The following is a 19,044-nucleotide window of genomic DNA, read 5'->3' on the forward strand; positions in this document are numbered from 1 at the left end:
TTTTCACCCAAACAATTTGCAGAATGTGATTCAGATTTTCTAAATATTTCTCTACTTGCCCAAATCTGTCTTTTTCAGCAATTAATGGCTCACCAGCAAGTATATAAATAAATCTTAAAAAAAAACCAAAACCAGAAACAAAAACCAAAAAAACCCAGCCCTCATACTCACAGATTTCTGCTTAAAAGACTAGTAATTCTGCCCTTGTTTCATTTGTGTGGAAAGACAACAAGGCTGAGGCAGCTATTTTCTTTTATAATCCAAATCAAAAACCCTAAAGCTATGCTCATTAGAAACAACAGAAGTACATCAGAAAAAACAAAAATCTTAAAAACACTCTGATGAAGATCAAATACATTATTAATTACAAAGTACTGTTCAAAATCACACCATGAAAATACTTAGAAGACTCTGGTTTTTATTTAGAAAGAAGTGTGAGGGTGCACTATACTACAATAAGACACTGTTTTCTAGCATACAAATAAGCAAGTAGGATGCCAAGCATAATGTGTTAGAGAGAAGCATATTCAGATCAGCAAGACCAAATCACAAACTGGTCTTTAAGCGCTGCTCGTAGGACAGCTATCTTTGTCCTGCCATAGTTATATGGCATTTTCAAGCCCTGTAAAAATCCCTGTGCTCTCCTTGGGGTGGTGAACATCCTATACATGTAACAATTCTGCACAGAGCCTTTTTAAGGACTGCAATTTGAATTTAATTTTAAAATGTACCTGACTTACACACTGAAGGTCTACACAAATGACAGTGTCTTATTTTCAGACTACAGGAGACATCACTGCTCCTGGGGTGATACTAGATCTTGGACACTGGACTCCAATGCTGTTTCTAAGAGATGTTATAGCTCTAGCCCCAAACACTCTCATACAGAGTGCAGAAGCAATTTGACAGTCTGCAAGACTAGCTGACAGGGCTTTTCAAAGGGAAGAATTGTTAGCTAAGAGGGGCGGTTTTTTGGTCTTCCATGGGGTCTGGTATTTCAAGTCTGGGTGGTTAATTTATTCAGTGATTGCATGTGAATCAAAACTGAATAAAATTTGCAGATGACAAAGAATAGTGAATTAACAAAGATATAGCAACCCTGGAATGTGACTTAGATTACTTGGTAAGTCAAGCACATTTAAATATTTCGGAGCATATTGCAAATTACACTTAAGAGCAAGAAATGTAAAGCACACCTAACAGCCTGGCAAGCACAATTGCAGGAAGCATCAAGAGATGACAACAGATGGGACACTTGGCCATATTTTCCAGTACAATGCTGCAGAACAGCTAATTTTATATTTTAATGTTTAGACAGAAGGACAATGGTAAAGTATGTGATTATACCACCAAGGTGGCATTAGAAAAAACTGCCTGCATACACTCTTCTGGTATCTATAGCTGAAACAAGACATCAGGAAGTCAGAGACAAGTCACAGAAGTGACCTGAAAAAGAGGATATGCCTTACTGCAGACGACATGATGTAACTTGATTAGATAGTAGAAAATACAATTGAAAAGCTAATTGCTGTGGGTTTTACCTTCACAGAAAGAAAATTATAGCAAGAAGCAATGGCAAAAAGTCACCTTCTCCCTGGAACTGACCCTTACGGGTTCTAATGGCTGAATATTGCCAGAAAGCTGTAGCTGACAGAGAGACAGCAGTAACAGGATGGTGATTTGGAAGCAATAAACCAGACACTGTAGTCAGCAATAACTATCTGTAGCCATAATATAGATTTAAAAAATATCATTTCTCAATGAAAATTAATGTTCAAAGTCTAAAAACGTATCACACTTTTCTTCAAAATTATCTTAAAACACTCAGTCATTTATTATGAACTCTGAGGAAATGAAGCCATTTAATCTACAAATACAATAGTATCAATTATAAATATTTTCTGGCAAGCTGTGCTGTAGTGTAATATAAACCCCCTTACTTAGTATTTCACAGCAGCAGCCAAAAACAGCTGATTATTTTGCAATCCTAATCATAAAAATTTATTATACTTTTGAAGTTTCCATGGTTTCTTGACACAACCCCCAAGAAATCAATTAATCACTTCCATAGAACTTAATGGTTTTCATATCTTAAGGGACAGTACAAGCTGTTATTTCTCATTTTTACAGATGAGCCTTACTTAAACTAAACTGGACTTCTCAGAAAAAGATTTGTGGAAAATGTTGCTCCCCCCACTTACTGCCCTATCCTACCAGTTTAAGAGTTAAATAGCTTCCCTTGCTAAACAGGATAAAGGACAACAGATTGTATAATGTTTTTCTGCTCCTTGTCAAGAGCCAAAAACTGTCACCAATATACTGCTCTCATTTTTGTACAAAAACCTCCCAGTTTTCAGAACTACAAATATTCTTCAGTCTCTCTCACTAAATATAAGAGGAGAGAAAAGAAAGCAGCAAATAAAGGCCTGAAAGCTCACAAACGTAACCGCCTAACATAGATCTTAATATGCATGAAGGATACATAGCAATGAGGTAGGTCATTTACTAGCCAGCATCATGTTCATAAAGCTCTGCAGTTGAAAGGTGGTGGGGTGATGGTTAAACCAAAGCCTGTGGTCTTGAAATGCAAGTTCCTATATTAAGTGAGGTCCAGTGAGCATATCTTTTCAGCAAAAATAAATGTATTTAACTCAGCTTTCCTAATTCCTTAGGGATTTGTTAAATAGAAGAGGTTCAAAAGCAATTACATGATCCCATTGTACACTAAGCATATACATAAAATAACCCAAAAAATGAAGTAGCAGTGGGTTTCAGAAAAATGTGGATTCAAGTAGTGAACAAAGAACAAAAAAACTCCATGCACAGTATTTAAAAAGCTACCATAAGTAACTTGTTAAAATTACATTACTCATTTCCAAAACCTCTTGAAAAATGAACTATATATTGCAAATTTGTAAGTCATCTGACACAGCTTTTAGTGCCATGTCTGAGCTCTCCAATAGCTTAGGAGACACCAAGCTTTTAAAAATATCATTGCTGGAGTAATTAAGCAATTGGCTCACAGTTGCAGATAATTTTGCAACAGTGTGTGTATAGGCACAAGCCAGCAGGCTGAGAAACAGTGAATAGAATTTTGTAGCCAGGGACAATCTGAAGCACTGAAAGCTCCTTGTATTTTTAGACTAGGGGTTCATTAAAACAAAGCCAAGTATAGCTGCAGCTGCAGGATGAGAGTGGGAGTTGACAAAGCAAAGAGGATAATTGCCATCTCTGAAATCTGATTAAAGAGGTCACTTCCATCATGGAGTGTTCAGGCTGTTACTGCTGTTTCTGTAAGTAGATAGAACTTCTATAGACCATACTTAAAGAAAAGCACTTCTTCATTAAAGAGAGGAACAGAGTAAGATGTTATAACCTACTTGGTTTTTATCACAGCTTTGTATTAAAAAACATAAGAAAGGTGTAAAAAATGCATGAAACCAAACCACATTTATTTCTTCAGTCACAAGTGCAAATATAGCAACAAGTCAGTTCAGCAAATTACAACACATACAGAAGAATGTAATGTAAATGCTAAGAACACTGACAGACCAACTTCAAGAGAGCAGCAAAAACCAGTTTCTTCAAATAAAAACTTTAACTATATTTACCTGTAATCTAAAATAACATAATAAATCTAGATCAGGAATGTCTCTGCTAGTTCATGGTTAGCCAAGTATTCTGTTATTAACAGTTTACATTATCCAGTGTGCAAAAGGCCTTTCCAAGCTTCCCATTAACAAATGTTTTGGTTTTAAGCAACCTTTACTCAATATTTAAATAACACAGTGATGATACTAGTTAATATGTTCTGCTATGCGATATTACAAATTTAAGAATATATCTTTAAAAAAACTAAGTCCAATTTCAGTGTACATATATAATTCTACCTGGATCCAAAGTGAAGAACATTAAAGATAAAATTGATTTTTTTTTTCCCCATTTAAAAAAAGGGATAGACACACATCATCTCAAGGGGGTTTTTTGCATCATCCTTAAATCTGTAGTTAAAATATATGCAGTACTTACATAGAAAATAGAAAGCATTCCCATTAGGAAGATACTGCAGTATAATTAGCCATTTTTCCCTACCACTTAGTAGCCAAGGAACAAGAGTCATGCTTAACACTTCATCACTAATTTTGCTTTACAGTAAAGCAAAATTGACTACCAGTATTAGCATCAGAATTTTTACACTTGAAATTTAGTTAGCCTTCTTCTTTGTTATGAGTTGTTGCTTGTTCTCTTTTTCTTTATAGGCAATGAATTGAGAGTCTGTACCAAAGATTCTGTCCCACCACGTGAAGGTTGAAGCATAATTGCCGATAAAGTTCATGTGATGGAAATCATGAAAACGGGCCCCAGCATAGAAAGGCACCAAATGAAGAGGATTCAACGGAACATCATAGCCACTGCAGGGGAGGGAGAAAAAACACACAACCATATTAAGGATTTTTTTCCCAGATATAAACCACAAAATACAAGCATTAACTTGTTTTTATAAAATCAAAAGATTTTTTGGTATTACAAGGCCCTGTGGTAATCAGAAGATCCACCCAATCCTACCCAAAGACTTCTGTTAACTATCCCACAATGGCCTGTGCCACTTGCTGAAACTTTCAGCTTAGTTTATTAGGCAACACAAATAATATTTAAACAAATCATCTAAAAAAAACCCCCAAAAACCCAAACAAACAAAAAACCTACAACACAGTGGCTGACTTTCTGCTGGCTTAACAGCTTTAACTTACTCAATAGTGATGTTAGGAAGGAAGAACTTGAAATAATGTCTTTTAGTGACAAGCTACGAGTATCAGCTCAACATCTCAAATCTGCTGAAGTTGTAGTTTTATTCTTACTTTCAACCTATTGCAAGTTCTTCAAATATTTAAAACTCAAAAGATATGATTCAAGTAATATGAAAACCAGAGTAATATGCCTCAGAGGGATTTCAACTCTTGCTTAGTAGTACTGTAAAGCATCTTACCACCACCTAGTGGACACACTGCCAGCTGATTCGGTGTGAACAAAGAACAATAAGGCAATAGTAATAATAAGTAATAATAAGTAAGGTAATAGTAAGGAATATTCATATTTTGCATCAATTACTTTATGATATGTCACAACACATATCTCGGTTTACAAAACCTAAAGTAAACCAGCCAGCAATCATGTATGATGAGTTACATGTATGTAACTACTACAGAGTATGATGAGCTCATGTTCCACTATAACACTTGACACTCATATGTGTAACTACATATAGTTATGCATCATATGCTTCATAATATATTTACAGGTACAAGGTCAAGTGTAATACTAGTATTTAAAAAAATGAAGTTTGACTTTGCCCTTCCTCTTGAGCCCAGGAAAGAAAAGATCATTCATTTGCAGATAAACCCACCTAACCCTACTGGGATTGGCACTGGAATTTCAGAGCAAAGTATGAAAACAGTCAGATATACTACAGAAACAAGAAGTCTTGCCCTTTGTATCTAGCACACAAAAAAAAATTAAACTATTTATTTAAAAGACAGTCATTAATTGTATAGGTTAAAGTTTCTCTCGTCCAGGAAAAAATTACTGAAAGTATTAAGCAGAAAGAACTGTTGGATGGCATATCATACTTTGTAATTGATTATTAGTGTTCTAACGTGCATAAGGTCACTTGTACACCAATACGAAGAGCCAGACATCCTAATGAGGCACCTATCTTCTGAAACTCTCCTCAAGATTCTCTAGCTACAGTTTACACACTTTTAACCAGCAATACTTTACTAACACTATCTCAAAACAGAAGACAGTGTAACTGTTCAATGTTTTATTCTTTTATATATCAGATGTATAAAAGCATTTCAGCACAAAGTAAACAGTGAAGCTCCATGAAAGAAACAGGTAAGATTAAGACAGGCTTAAGGAGAAAAAGCAATTATTAAAAAGCAATAAAGATTTCACCTGTGTACATCAATGGTTTCCATCAAGCGACATATCACCCATGCCCACAGAAGAATCACGTGGTTACAGAAAACAACAATTCCAATAAAAAAGCCAGCTCCAAGGATAAGTGTTTCCAGAGGATGTGCATATTCTGCTTGCATTCCAAATGGTGACTAGAAAGAGTTAACAGACAGGAAAACAGTAACCATTTTTGATTTTCTATACCCTGATGATCAGAATCATCATTTTGTCTTATACTCCTCATTACCCTACAGGGCTACAACAGGACAAAGATAATGATGTTGTGCATAAAGAAAATGGCCTGCCTACGCAAGGGCCTTAACCTGGATGCTCAGCTCCTCATTGGGAAACCAGTATTCCAAAATCATCTGGATTATCATTACGTTACCAGTTCCAAACCCCATTACTAGTAGTAAAGATGAAATCTTTTATTTAGGCTTACCCTTACCCAAGCCTATAGCATTATTTCAGGAATATGTGAAATGTTGGGGAAGCTCTTATCATATTTGCTATACATCCAATCTTGGAAGCAGAAGGAAGAAGGGAGCCAAAATATTTTCAGAGTCAGGATTCACTTAAAAATTGCAAAAGATAAGGGGAGGCTTTTAACTATTTAAAAAATGGATTTCTGAGATAAATTCTTAGTGTTCAAATATTATTGCAAGATTGACATTAAACCCTTTTATTTATGTATGTGTATTTTTTAATACAAATATACATGCACCGCCTCTGGTCATTCCTATATTTGGTTTTCAGAAGAATTTCCATAGAGTTTTCAAAAGCAGACCAACATAGAAAATTAGTATTTTTTTTAAAGTAACCTAGTGCTTAAGGTTGTAAATTTGACTATCAGATGAAAATAAAGTCTGATTGAGCTTGAGAGATTTAAAAATGATGACTTTTTCTATCAGGGAAAGTTTTTTGTGAAGACACAATTAGCCTACAGACCACTTTTGTGTGAACTGCAAACCACTCAGAATTAATGGCCGGAAGCTGCTCCTGCTAGAAACCTGAGAGGCTGCCAAGAGCAAGAGAAGAGCCACTGCTGCAGATGTACATACACATGCACGCATCAAGGAATACCACAGGAATACTCTATTATCACAGCCTGTACAAAGCACCCCTCTGACCCGATATCTTGCTGTTTACCTTAGGCACAGTATGGGTTCTACATTGAAATATAGCACTAGACAATCACAGTAGCACAGGTTTCTATGATCCAAGGACAACACCACCTTAACATAGCTATACCAACCATAAGGTGTAAGCACTGCTGGGCCATACCTGGCTCAGAATAGTGCCACCTCCAGCCAAGCATGGCTCATTACCTTGTACTCAATGTCAATTCCAACAATGCTAAAAATGCAGAACCACCCAAAACATCTCTGTATTGCACTGTGCTCACAATACAGTACCACCCAACAGGCTGTACTGCTTCCAGAGGCCTACATCCATTATATGCCCTGAACCATATATCTGACACATTATCATGCACACACCCAGGCCATGCAAGAGCATCTGGATCATATTCTGGGGATTGGTACACTCTGGATAACACCCTAAGTGGCAAAGAACAAACAATCAAAACCAGAACCCCACCGTTTCCCCTCTCCCTTTGCAATCAGTCAAGCATGTAACACACACCTTTAAAAACTTGATTTTGCCTAGCTCAACAGATATGATCAAATTTCCAAAGAGTTGAGTGCCACCTTTCATTCTCATTAAACAAAGTTACAGAAGTGTTTTCAGAAATAAAACAGATTACTGTTCTTTACAAAGACCTAAAGACATACAACCCACTGTCAGATTCAAAGTTCTTAAGTCTTTCAAATAAGACCTTTCAGTAAGTTGGGTGAAACCACATTATTACAAAATACAATTTAAAAAATAATAAACAATGAATACTTACAGCAAACTCATGGTGAACCTTATGAATATACTTGTATATTCTCTTGTGATGTAGCAATCGATGCAGAAAATAGTGCCAGGCATCCTCAATCACTGCACATCCAAAACACTGGGCAACAAGAACATACCTTTAGAAAGAAGAAAAGCTTTTAGTTATAGAACATACTAGCAGATGCACAACCATGAAAGACAATAGCTAGTTGCTAGTAAGGGTGGGAAATGTTTAAGTATATTACTGATGGAGTAACAGTGCATTGATATTACCATTTTAATGTGCTTCAAAGAAGAACTGCCAAGCATATTACTCCTTCTACCTACCAGGTCACCTGTTGATACGCTGAAGTGAATTATCATGCAGTGTAACAAACTGACATTTCAATATTACAGTCTATAAAAACATCTATAGACTCTATAACATGTAAGTATCGAAACGTAAGATTTGCACTACCTATCTTAACCAGACAGAAACTATATTTTTGAGAAATCTGAGCTTCTGTTGCAAAGAACAGCTATCAGATGTTAAAAAGCACCACAATATTAAAATATCTTTATAATCAATTCAGGTTTGTTTAAAAGTCTACCAATTTAGTGCAAAAAAGGAGAATGTGAAGCATTCTCTACTTTGAGAAGCACACTGCTGCTACGATGTAAAAGAAGGTGGAAGGAAGAAACAGGAGGAATCACAGAATGTTAGATTTTAAAAAAAAACAAAAATTCAACATTTAACAAATGCCATCATGAAACTTGCTTCACTTCCATATAATCTCCCTCCTAATACTCCCCTTCTGAGTAACAGAGCAATATACAGATTTCTAATTAGCTATTATAGCAGTTAAGTATCAGCAGAAGCAAGATTAACAAACACAATTTAATCACAAAAAAATTACTGCATTTTAGCACCAACATACCAGAAAAATCTACCTACCATCTGGGCATCTCTTCCCAGTCATATGGAATGTTAAAATACTCCGTGAAGTAATAGGTGCCACAAATCAGAGGAAGCTGAATGAAAAAGTGATTGAAGAGGAGTGTTTTGAAACACTTCCACTGTTTTTCCCATGTTTCTGGTTTATCCTAAGAAGAAGGAAAAAGAATCAGTTGTGTTACCTACATGACTTAAGAGCTGCAAAAATTACTTTGGAGGCAGCTCCATTTCACCTCGGAAGACAAATTGCAGGTCCTCCCATAATGCAAATTACGTAGGATTGGATTCTATTTCATCAAAACCTCTTGTTTTTCTAAACTAGCTTTCTGTAGAACTTAAAGTAAGTTTTTATTAACAGATGTTGTTCTTGCCAGTTGCCCCAAACTAGTCTTGTTATTTCAGTTACTGTAATTAGCAGGAACTCTTCATATTCAACAGACTAGCAAACATCTAAGTTTGTATTTCCCTAGCTAAAATAATAGAATGTATTTCTATAGCTTAATAATACAAAGAGAAGCCAAACCCGTAAGCTTATGAAGAAATATGTTGCCTTGAAAACATCCAGTCTTTGCTGTATTAATTTCAGCAGCTGGTATTACTAATTTCTAATTCATATTACAAAGAACTAGGAGGAAAACTATCATCTTTAGGTAGCTACCTATCGGTAGCACTTGCTACCAATTAGGAATGTGCTGTCCATTCTATGCTTTCTCCATTGTTAAAATACTTCAAAATGCTTTCATGAGTCATAGAAATACTTTGAAATAAGCAGACCAAGTAATTCCTTCAGAATGCTAACACACACCTGTACCACCAGAAACTCTTGATTCTATTATGCCTTTATCTGCTGTTACACAAACTTACATGAAGAATATCAAACTTTTGTTAATGTAGGGATTAAAACAGCCTCTTCTCTATATACCAACATGGTGGAAACAATACCCTCCCTCTGAAATAACACCTTTCTTTCTCCAAAATCCACTTCTCTTTCTCCCCTTACATGCATTGTAACTGTGCTCCTGTCACATCCAGGATGCCCTCAGTGATAGAGGAATAGCAGCCATAGAAATTGGAAACTAAGATACTGCAACTATATGTTCTACTTCATGTATTCAATGACAAATAAGGAAGTGTATAGCTCACAACTTTGTCTTACCTGCTGAATTTTATACTTTTGCATGTATGGTATAAATTGAAAGACAAATCCAGGAACACAGAGCAGGAAGTACGAAACTTCATGAACTAGAAGTGATCCCCAAGTCGCAATCTGGAACTTTGTGTAGTTATCCAGCATGTAATTCCAGGCATTTTTAAAAGGCTGCTGAAGGGGATTGTCAGGCAAGAAAGAGTCTATATATTCCACTGCCAGGTAAGCAGAGTTCAAGATATTAATGCTGTCATTCATTGCCATTGTTCAACCATAAAACATCACAATTACAGTTCTTCTACAGTTGTAAGTAACCTGCAAATTTTGAGAAAAAAAAGTTAATAAAAAGAAGATAATCTTCAGAAGAAAAAAAACCACTGATCTTAGCTGTTACCTAGTTTTAAAGTAAAAGACGAAAGGGAAAGAAAGATTCTTTCTGGAGAGTAGTGTAAAAAAACAAAGCTTAAGATTGGCCTAAGAGGCTAACAGTTTGAGAAGAAATCAGCTCTCAAGTTTTAAGGTTTGGTCAAGGAAGCAAAAGCATAAAGAAATACCATTTATTACCCAATTTCATTTCAAGTCTTTCCCAGGATAATTGTAACTCAATACCAAAAGAACACAAAGTTTCAAAGCAGATTTAGAAATTAACCATTATCTCCTATTATCTAGCCTCGCTCTGCTCCTAGCTGTGAGCCAGAATCCATGCAAACTACATCAACCCAGCAAACTGCCTTCAGAATGAAGCTGTCTTGAATCAATCCACCTTTCCATATGCAGTGTTCATCAGAGCTTCCAAAAGCACAGAGGCTGCATTCCTGCAGGTACCCAGAACTGCCATTTCCAGAGTGGGCTGCCTTGTTGGTTTGGGCTGGAAGGGACTTTTAAAAGTCATGTAGTCCAATCCCCTTGCCAAAAATAGGGACTTCATTTACTCTATAGGGCTGCCCGAAGCCCCATCCAACCCGGCCTTCACCACTCCCAGGGAGGGGCCAGCCACAGCTTGCCTAGACAATTCACTGTCTCACCACCCTCAACGTAGAAAACATGCTTGTGTCCGATCTAAACTTACCTTTCTCTAATTTAAAACTATTGCCCCTAGTCTTTCTGCTTGAGGCCTCAGCAAAAAAAGCCTTTCTCTATCTTTATTATAAACCCCTGAAAGGCTGCAGTAAGGTCTCCAAAGAGCCTTCTTTTCTCCAGCCTAAACAGGCGATGTGCCTTCCAATAACTTTTGTGGTGCCTCTCTGGGCCTCCTCTAACAGGTAAATCACATACATCTACAGCTCCCAGGCCAGAGGGACGACGCCGGGTAGTCTCTGGTTGATATGCACAGACGAGGTTCAACACACCACACTAAGCTCTGTATCCAGAAACATTAGTTTACAGTTTTCAACCCTCGCAACAGCACCGAAAGGCGATACTTTCTTAGGTACCACTTTATTAACGGCGAATACCCCGCAGCACATACCGAGGAAGCTTTACACCCCACCTCCTGAACCTGTGCGCACACGCGAGGCTGCTCACCCTCCCCAGGAAGCAGCCGGCTACCCGAGGGCCGAGAGGCCAGCCCACGCCTGCAGCCGCCTCGCCCGTCCGCTCCACTCTTATGTCAGAACACGGACAGACCCTGGCAAACGCGCTGGGGAGCATGGCGTCAAGGGGAACGCCGAGGGGAGCGTCCCCAGGGAGAGGCCCGGCAGCCGGAACCCGCGCTCAGGCGGCCTTCCGCCGCGAGGTACGGTACAGGGGTGCCAGCAGCGAAGAGCCGCGCAGCCCGCCGGGGTCCCGCACCCCAGCACCGTAGCGGGGCGGCGGGTATGGGGGTCAGACTGCGGCCGCTCTCTCCCCCGGTGAGAGAACGCCGCGCGCGCATCCTCACCTGAGCGACAGCGGCGGCTCCTCGCGCCGAGGCGTTCCCAGCAGCAGCAGCGACAGCAACAGGGACCGTAGCAGCAAGAACAAACGGGGAGGCCGCCGGAGCTGGAGCTGCGCCCTCCTATTGGCCGCCCAGCACGACCCGGCTCGGCGTCCATTGGCTGGCGGAGGGCAGCGGCGGAGAGTCAGGCGTGAGCACGACCGGGACGCACCTGCGCCTCCCGCGCACCCATTGGCTGGAGGGGTGGAGTGAGAATAGTGAGACCTCGGCCGGCGACCAATGAGCCGGGAGGGAGGCCGGGTGACGTCAAAGACGTGATGAGAAGGAGACCGGTAGCGCGGGTGGGCAGAGGCGGGCGGGGCGGCGGAGGGCGTGGTGCTTCCTGTACCCCGTAACATCACCGGGGTGCCCCCGCCGCCGGTCCCCACACGGCCGACCGGGGCGTAGCAGACGGGAGAGCCTTCAGGCAAATCACAGGAGGGGAGAAGTCTGAGCGCGGCGCACCGGGCGGCGGCCGGCAGCAGGCGAAGGATCGCTCCTGAGAGAGGAGCTGCCGCTGCGCGTTACCGACACCCGTGCTGCTTCTGAGGCAGATTTAAAGCGGCCGTGACTCCGGGGGCACACGCGTTGCGCTGGGGCTGCGGTGTGAATCGCGATGGGCTCTCTTCTGGAGAGCAACCAACTTGGCAGCCTTTGTGCAGGGGAGGGGTGGCAGCCGTGTGCCAGCGCACAGGCTTCCAGCCGTGCGGAAGGAGGAGGGAAAGGCCGCGGTACGGCGCGGGAGCGATGGGCCAGAGACCCCTCCAGGAAGGTGCGCAGCGTTCGGGTGAAATTCTACAAATAATACAGGTCTACAATTCAAATAAAATATTTCTGGTTAAATTAACCGCGAAACGCACCATGCGTCATACGATAACCAGCAGTAAAATGCAAAAGTTTAATTTCAGCATCTGCCAAGAAAATGTTAATTTCAACCTTTTAACGAATTTCACAGCTCAAATCGTTTCACTGGAACTTGAGGTGAATGCTACCTTACCTCGCGGAAAACCAAGGCTTTCAGTAACAAACCAGTGATACTTACACAAATAGTTTCTAAAACTTAGTAATAATTCTCAATTTGTTTCCATTGAGAGCTTGTAAGACACCAGCTTTACCCCCCTACCCACAAAGAAAAAAGAAAAAAAAAAAGAAAAAAGATTACTTGGTTTGAGACTTGTATTGAAAAACACAGGTTTTAAGCAACTTGCTGGCATTAAGAAACAATATACAAACTTTTTTTTGAAGAAAATGTCTCAAATATGACAATAACTTTGGTCATGTTAAAAGGAGGCCTTCCAAGACCATAAAAAAAACCCAAAAACCTGCTTTATAAGCATGGCCACACACATTATACTCAGATATTAGCTAGTAAAGGCTAAGGTTACACACAGAAATAGGCCGTAGTGCCATGCAAGTTAAACGCAATTTCATACATTCATTATAAATTTTACATTACTTTCATGCCAAATCACCTTTTGGATAAAAAGGTAAGAAAGAAGCAACACCTAAAATGTGAACAACAACAACAAAAAAAATCATAAGTACAGACAACATTTTTATTTTTTAATAAAAATTTTTTAGATCTTGAAGTTACACCTGTTCAGGAAGCATTAACAGCATCTGATCTCTCCTTCAGCAGTAATTAGTAGTGTTAAGCATTGTTACATATCAAAAAATACAACTCTCTTTTACAACATAGTACTGGCATATTCAAAGTACTGTGCCAAATTATAAATAGTAAAATCAGGTTTTGAAGTATTTCAATAGAAAGCAACTTGGGCTCACACAAACATATGCACATATTATAGTTATGTAACAAAAAGTTTTATAAAAGGAAACAACTTTACCCCATGCCAGCTTGAATTACTGAGGTGGGATTCAATACCTACTATGAAGACTGACAGTTCATTTCTTTAAATATATTTATTAGTCTCTGGAAAAAATAAGACAAAAATTTACTTTCACCAGAATACACACCATTCTTCACTGACGATCTGTTTCTCAGTCATGACTGATGTAAGTCGGTCCTTGTGAAAGTGGTTCTTTTTTATTTTTTGAAGACCTTGGAATAAAAAAGAAATGGCCCACTAGACTTCAAAAGTTCAATCAGCTTCTGCTCAAATGCAGAATAATCCTATCCATTGCTTCTACCTAGAGTAATCTTCATCTGTCATCAGTAATTGTAGACAGTCACATCTTCCACTGTGACTCCAAGTGCAGCTACAAGTAGAGAAGTGCTTACATACTCAGTCACTTCAAATACACTTGAAGACTGCTTCTAGTGCATAATCAAGTTGAAAATCCTTTAGCTAATCATAATGGTTTGTCGATAACTGTAACACCTAAAGGAAGAAGAAAAGACAGATTTTTAAGTAGTATTTTTTAAAATTCAAGAATATGAAAATAAAATTTTAATATAATACTATACCATACTAATATATATATATAATATATGTATATAAATATACTATACTAATATAATAAACACAAATATAACAAATATAACAAAACACACTGTGCACCAGCATCAGTGTTCGCATTTTCCCTAATTTCGGACAAAAGTGCCTGAAACCAGTGAACCTTCCTATCACTTGGAAAAGATTGCCATTACTCAAGTGTAATTTTGATATCAGCGAAATTTATTCTTAACATTCACTTTTAGCACATTTGAGAAACAGCAGTAACTCAAAGAAAAGATTCTTGTAACAGCTCTCATCTAAATTTCAAATCCCAATGAACTTTAAAACTGGACCTCTCTAGATTGAGACACAAAACTTGTTAAACAAAGGACTAGTCATACCAGAATTCTCTTTGATTCACCAATTACATGCTGAATTTCTCCTGAGTACAGTGTAATACAATGTCTTCCATGTAATGAATAATTGTTTGAAGTCATCACTCAAAATGTACAACCAGATTCTTCATACCTTAAATTGGACTTTCTTTGGCTGCTTTGTCAAATATCTTATTCTAGCTGTTACACTGCAAAAAGTCTGTTGAGCAATTATCTATACAAGTTACCTGCATAGCTTCTTCCTGTACTCATACAAGATGACACAACTGTCCATTTATCAGTTGTTGGATTATAATATTCCACTGTTGATAAATTACAGGAACCATCATCTCCACCAACTACGTACAAGAGACCGTTTACAGCACACACTCCTAAAGGAGGGCAGGACACAAATACTAGAAATTAGCAATTGGCTTGTTCACTCCATAAAAGCATGGTTTCTATTCTGCAACATCACAAAAGCAGCAGCAATCCAAGAACACACTATTAACACCAAACAACATTAGTGCTATTATTTTAAAATAACTGCTGCGTATACCTGCATTCCTTCTGCACATGTTCATGTCTGCAACCTGCTTCCATGTGCTGGCGACAGGATCAAACACTTCAACACTTTTTCGTACCAAAGGGCCATCGTGACCACCCACTGCATACAATAAATTGTTTAACACACCAACACCTGTGAAAAAAAAGAAAAGCCTCAAAATTAACCAGAGAATGGTTTGGTTCATACAAAGAAGAAGCAATATTTTCTATGTCCACTAACATAAATCCCTCATCCAGTCAATATTAGGAAGTATTTCAGAAAACATTTGGGCCAGGATGCATTAAAGCAAAATGGCAGTAACTAGAGCAAGACACTGATGTTTTGCATGCACATCTGTCACATTGCAGCATATAAAGACCAGAGCTGATCTGCAACAGAAGATGTAGAAAATTTTGGATGAAAAATGACATGCAGGAAAATGAGGACTGTTGAAATATAGGACTCATTAGAAGCGGCAGTAAATGAGTGTGCTAAGACAACATAACAGAAATCCAACTAGATGATAAAGCATAAGTGAATTCTTATAAAATAAAAACTGTGCAGTATGAAGGATAAGAGCCAAGTGGATAGACATTATACAACAGAGATGTTTCCACTGAAGTGTTGAAATACCTTGTAAACATATGTCAAACAAAGGTTTGTCACATCAAACAAAAGTAAACAGAGTGAGCACCTTCCCACCTTCCTCTTCTGGAATTTGGAGAACATCAGCAAGATTCCTTGAACCAAGCCTCAATTATCAAAACATTCAAAAGGATATTAAAGGTTCTCCTTTACTTCTAGGGTCTACTGTGCAACAAAAATTTATCAGTCTGTAGGCTAGGGATGAAGGAATAAATAAAGCTAGTCTATGTCTACTTGCTAATCAGGCTGCACACATTAAGAAGGTGATAATAGGAGAAGCAGAAAGGAAGGCCTGTTTATTCCTTACTTTATGATGCACTATTAGAACAATCAGAGTGCAAACATAACGGATTTTAGAAATGTAGAGAGTTTTTGCATTAAAACTTCTGAGACAGGGACCATAAATACAACTGAAAACAATACTACCATGAAAGTACATTGAGAAATCTACTATATGTCACATTTAAGATTCTCAAAGCTAAGATACAGATTTGCAAATATAGTCCTTAAAAGGTTCCATGGAAAGGGCACAGCTTCAAATTTTTATTAAAAGGAAACAGCAAATATGAATGCAAAAGATCAGTTAAGTCTTTCAGGGAGAAATTTTTAAAAAAGCAAAAAAGCAAAAAAAAAACAAAATTAGGTTAAAAATAAAAAAGAGCCCTGAGACTTCTTTCACTAGCTGAAATATCTTTGAAAACATATCACTCATATTGTATATGAGTCATTCCTATATGGGGAAAGAAATGACTGCCACCCAAATAACTAAATTTTCTTCTTAAAAAGACAGACAGATTTTTAATGATTAAAGGAAAAGGGGAAGGAAACATGGAAGAGTTCACTGGTCCTGCAAATCTGAAAAATAGCTTCTTAATAGGATACTGCTTTATAAATCATGCTATCTAATGCTTTATCAGTGATACTCACTACTAACATTTCCCCATATCCTTCCCAATTAACTTAAGTCCTCTTTCATTGCTATTATTTCTAGCTATCATGTCACAGTCTAGTGTGACAGTTTTTATTTCTCTCACTCTGATAAATTTATTAGGTGGGATAATGTTCATGGTTTGTAGCATTACAAACCAGAGCCAGAGGAGGGCTAAGATTTTTAGTTTAAATATGCAATGCGACATAAATCCACCCACACAGGCATTCTGTGTAGTAACCATCCTTCCTACTCAGTGTGTGTAGTTTTCCCTCTACCACATTGTCATTTTTTGTTTGGTTTGTTGTTTTTTTTTTCTTTTGACAGCTCTATTCCTGTTTGGTGCATCATTTTTCCTTAATCCCACACCCAGTTTCCAAGTCCTACCTTATTTCTTGCTCCTTTTGTCTGCATCCTCTTGTTGCCGCCTTCTGAATTCTCCTCTGGTTTTTTTTTTTAATTCCCATTTTTTCAGGACCCTGTCTTATAACTCTAATCCCTCCCAAATGGCATATACCTGGATCTGAATTTCCTCATCCCATTATGTTGCTGGAAACAGATCTGTCCCCACACTGATCAACTGAGAAGCAGCTGGTACTAAAGAAGAGTAACTGAGGATTAACCTCTGAAGGTAAAGCAGTAGGAACAGAAGAGATGAAATAAAGTTCCTTGAGATGACCAGAGATCCAAAGTTTTAGTACAGGAACAATTTTCCCTTTAGTTAAAAAACATAACACCACCAGGACTGATGGTCAGTTGAAACAGTTCTGGTGGTTTTGGATATTTGGCCACTACATCCAAGCTCAATCAGTAGTCATGATTTTAACATTACTGCCCACTCCTTCCCCATGCACAAATATAATTTTCCATGTATTTGCCAGAGTGGCGGAGAAGAATGTTCATTATTTTACTCAGACATATGAATCTGAAATAACTGACTACATTTACTTTACCTCTCTATTTATTTACATGTTTTTAAAATCAGAGGTCAAGGTGAAAGGCAGCAGTTGAGTAAAGAAACACAGGTCCTGAACTCTGGGACAAGGGGAGGGAGGAGAGGGGCAGAAAGGTCTCAGCAGTTAGTGTATCTAAGGCACTAAATTTCTGAAGTAATTAAACATTTTTTGAAATAAAAATGTAGTATATAAGTAGGCTACAAGCACAATGATAGTTTGCAAAACCAGCATATTAAAAAATAAATGAATGCTGAGATAAAATGGGTATGCATGCAGACTGCAAAATGAAGCTTTGTCACAACCCACCAACACTATTGGTCTTTAAAAAGATACTTGTAATTTGCCCATTTTATATAAATATTTTTCTCAAAACTTGCCACTATTAGGGAGTAGTATTTAACAGTATCCTTCCTGCAGCTCTGGCCAGTTTTTATTCCAGAAGTTACCTCAAAAATTCACAGCTTAAGTAACTAGAAGTTTCACAAGACAACTGCTTTCTTGAGATTAGTGTATCAATCTTTCTTTCATTAATGTCATAATTTAGTTTAGAAATACAATCAAAACATTACTGTTACCAATAAGGAACATATCAGCTTGCTGATTTTGTACTGGAATAATGGAAGTATCACAAGCTAAGTATCTTAATTTTGATAATGCTTTTAATACTTCTACATAGTTCTGAAAAAATTTGGACTCAATTTAAACATCATTAAACAGATTTTAAAATATTCAGGGTTAATAAAGAATAATGGAAGGCCAGGTGAAAAGCTGGGATGATTATTAATCATCTACTAAGCATACTCTTCCAATTATGAAGTACATTAATGCGATCACCAATGGATATTTGAAGAGTGTTACTAAAAAGCACCATTGAGTACTTGGCAAAAGAGTGTCAAGTGAAAAGCAGATGCAGGAAAACAACAGCATACAATGAGAGTTGAAACAAGTTAACGGGAATGCATCTAGAGAAAAAGAAAAAAAAACAAAACAACTTCTGAGAGTTGAAAAAACTGACATACCAAAAGACAGCGGTCAGTGAACAGTAAATGAGATTTGAGCCCATAATATAAATAGATAATGAAAATGTTTAAGTAAATTTGTAGCTTTGGAAGTACCATTTCATTAAATGAAAGTACCACAGGCACTTTTTATGTTTTTAAATAGAAATATACATTTCAAGAAAGAAAGACAAATCCACAAAAAGAAAAAAAAAAAGATATTTTTAAGACTATAAAGAAATAAATGGATATACCTTGGCTAAATGATAAGGGTATCATGTAGTAGCCTATACATATCCAAAGGATGCAACCAGGTGATGAGAACTACTCAAGATGAAACAAAG

The 19,044-nt window shown here is 37.9% G+C and overlaps 2 protein-coding genes across 2 annotated transcripts in view; both read right to left on the reverse strand.

Annotated features, from left to right (window-relative positions):
* Positions 1 to 3,431: 3,431 nt before the first annotated feature.
* MSMO1 (methylsterol monooxygenase 1) lies at positions 3,432 to 12,044 on the reverse strand. The gene is made up of 6 exons (XM_030449956.1): positions 11,818 to 12,044; positions 9,948 to 10,253; positions 8,792 to 8,940; positions 7,868 to 7,994; positions 5,956 to 6,110; positions 3,432 to 4,412 (listed from the first exon to the last, which is right to left on the reverse strand). Exons 2-6 carry the CDS (start codon positions 10,200 to 10,202, stop codon positions 4,205 to 4,207), a joined length of 894 nt encoding a protein of 297 aa, XP_030305816.1. The 5' UTR covers positions 10,203 to 10,253; positions 11,818 to 12,044; the 3' UTR covers positions 3,432 to 4,204.
* A 696-nt stretch (positions 12,045 to 12,740) lies between these two features.
* The window catches only part of KLHL2 (kelch like family member 2), a 55,222-nt gene continuing 48,918 nt past the window's right edge, over positions 12,741 to 19,044 (reverse strand). Inside the window, exons 13-15 of the mRNA XM_030449668.1 lie at positions 15,186 to 15,326; positions 14,875 to 15,018; positions 12,741 to 14,195 (exon numbers count right to left, since the gene is read on the reverse strand). Coding sequence (XP_030305528.1) covers positions 14,167 to 14,195; positions 14,875 to 15,018; positions 15,186 to 15,326 — 314 coding nt within the window. The 3' untranslated portion in view covers positions 12,741 to 14,166. The remainder of the gene's footprint in view (positions 14,196 to 14,874; positions 15,019 to 15,185; positions 15,327 to 19,044) is intronic.

Source organism: Calypte anna, chromosome 4A, assembly GCF_003957555.1.
Source record: "Calypte anna isolate BGI_N300 chromosome 4A, bCalAnn1_v1.p, whole genome shotgun sequence".
In the NCBI taxonomy this organism is placed as follows: Eukaryota; Metazoa; Chordata; class Aves; order Apodiformes; family Trochilidae; genus Calypte; species Calypte anna.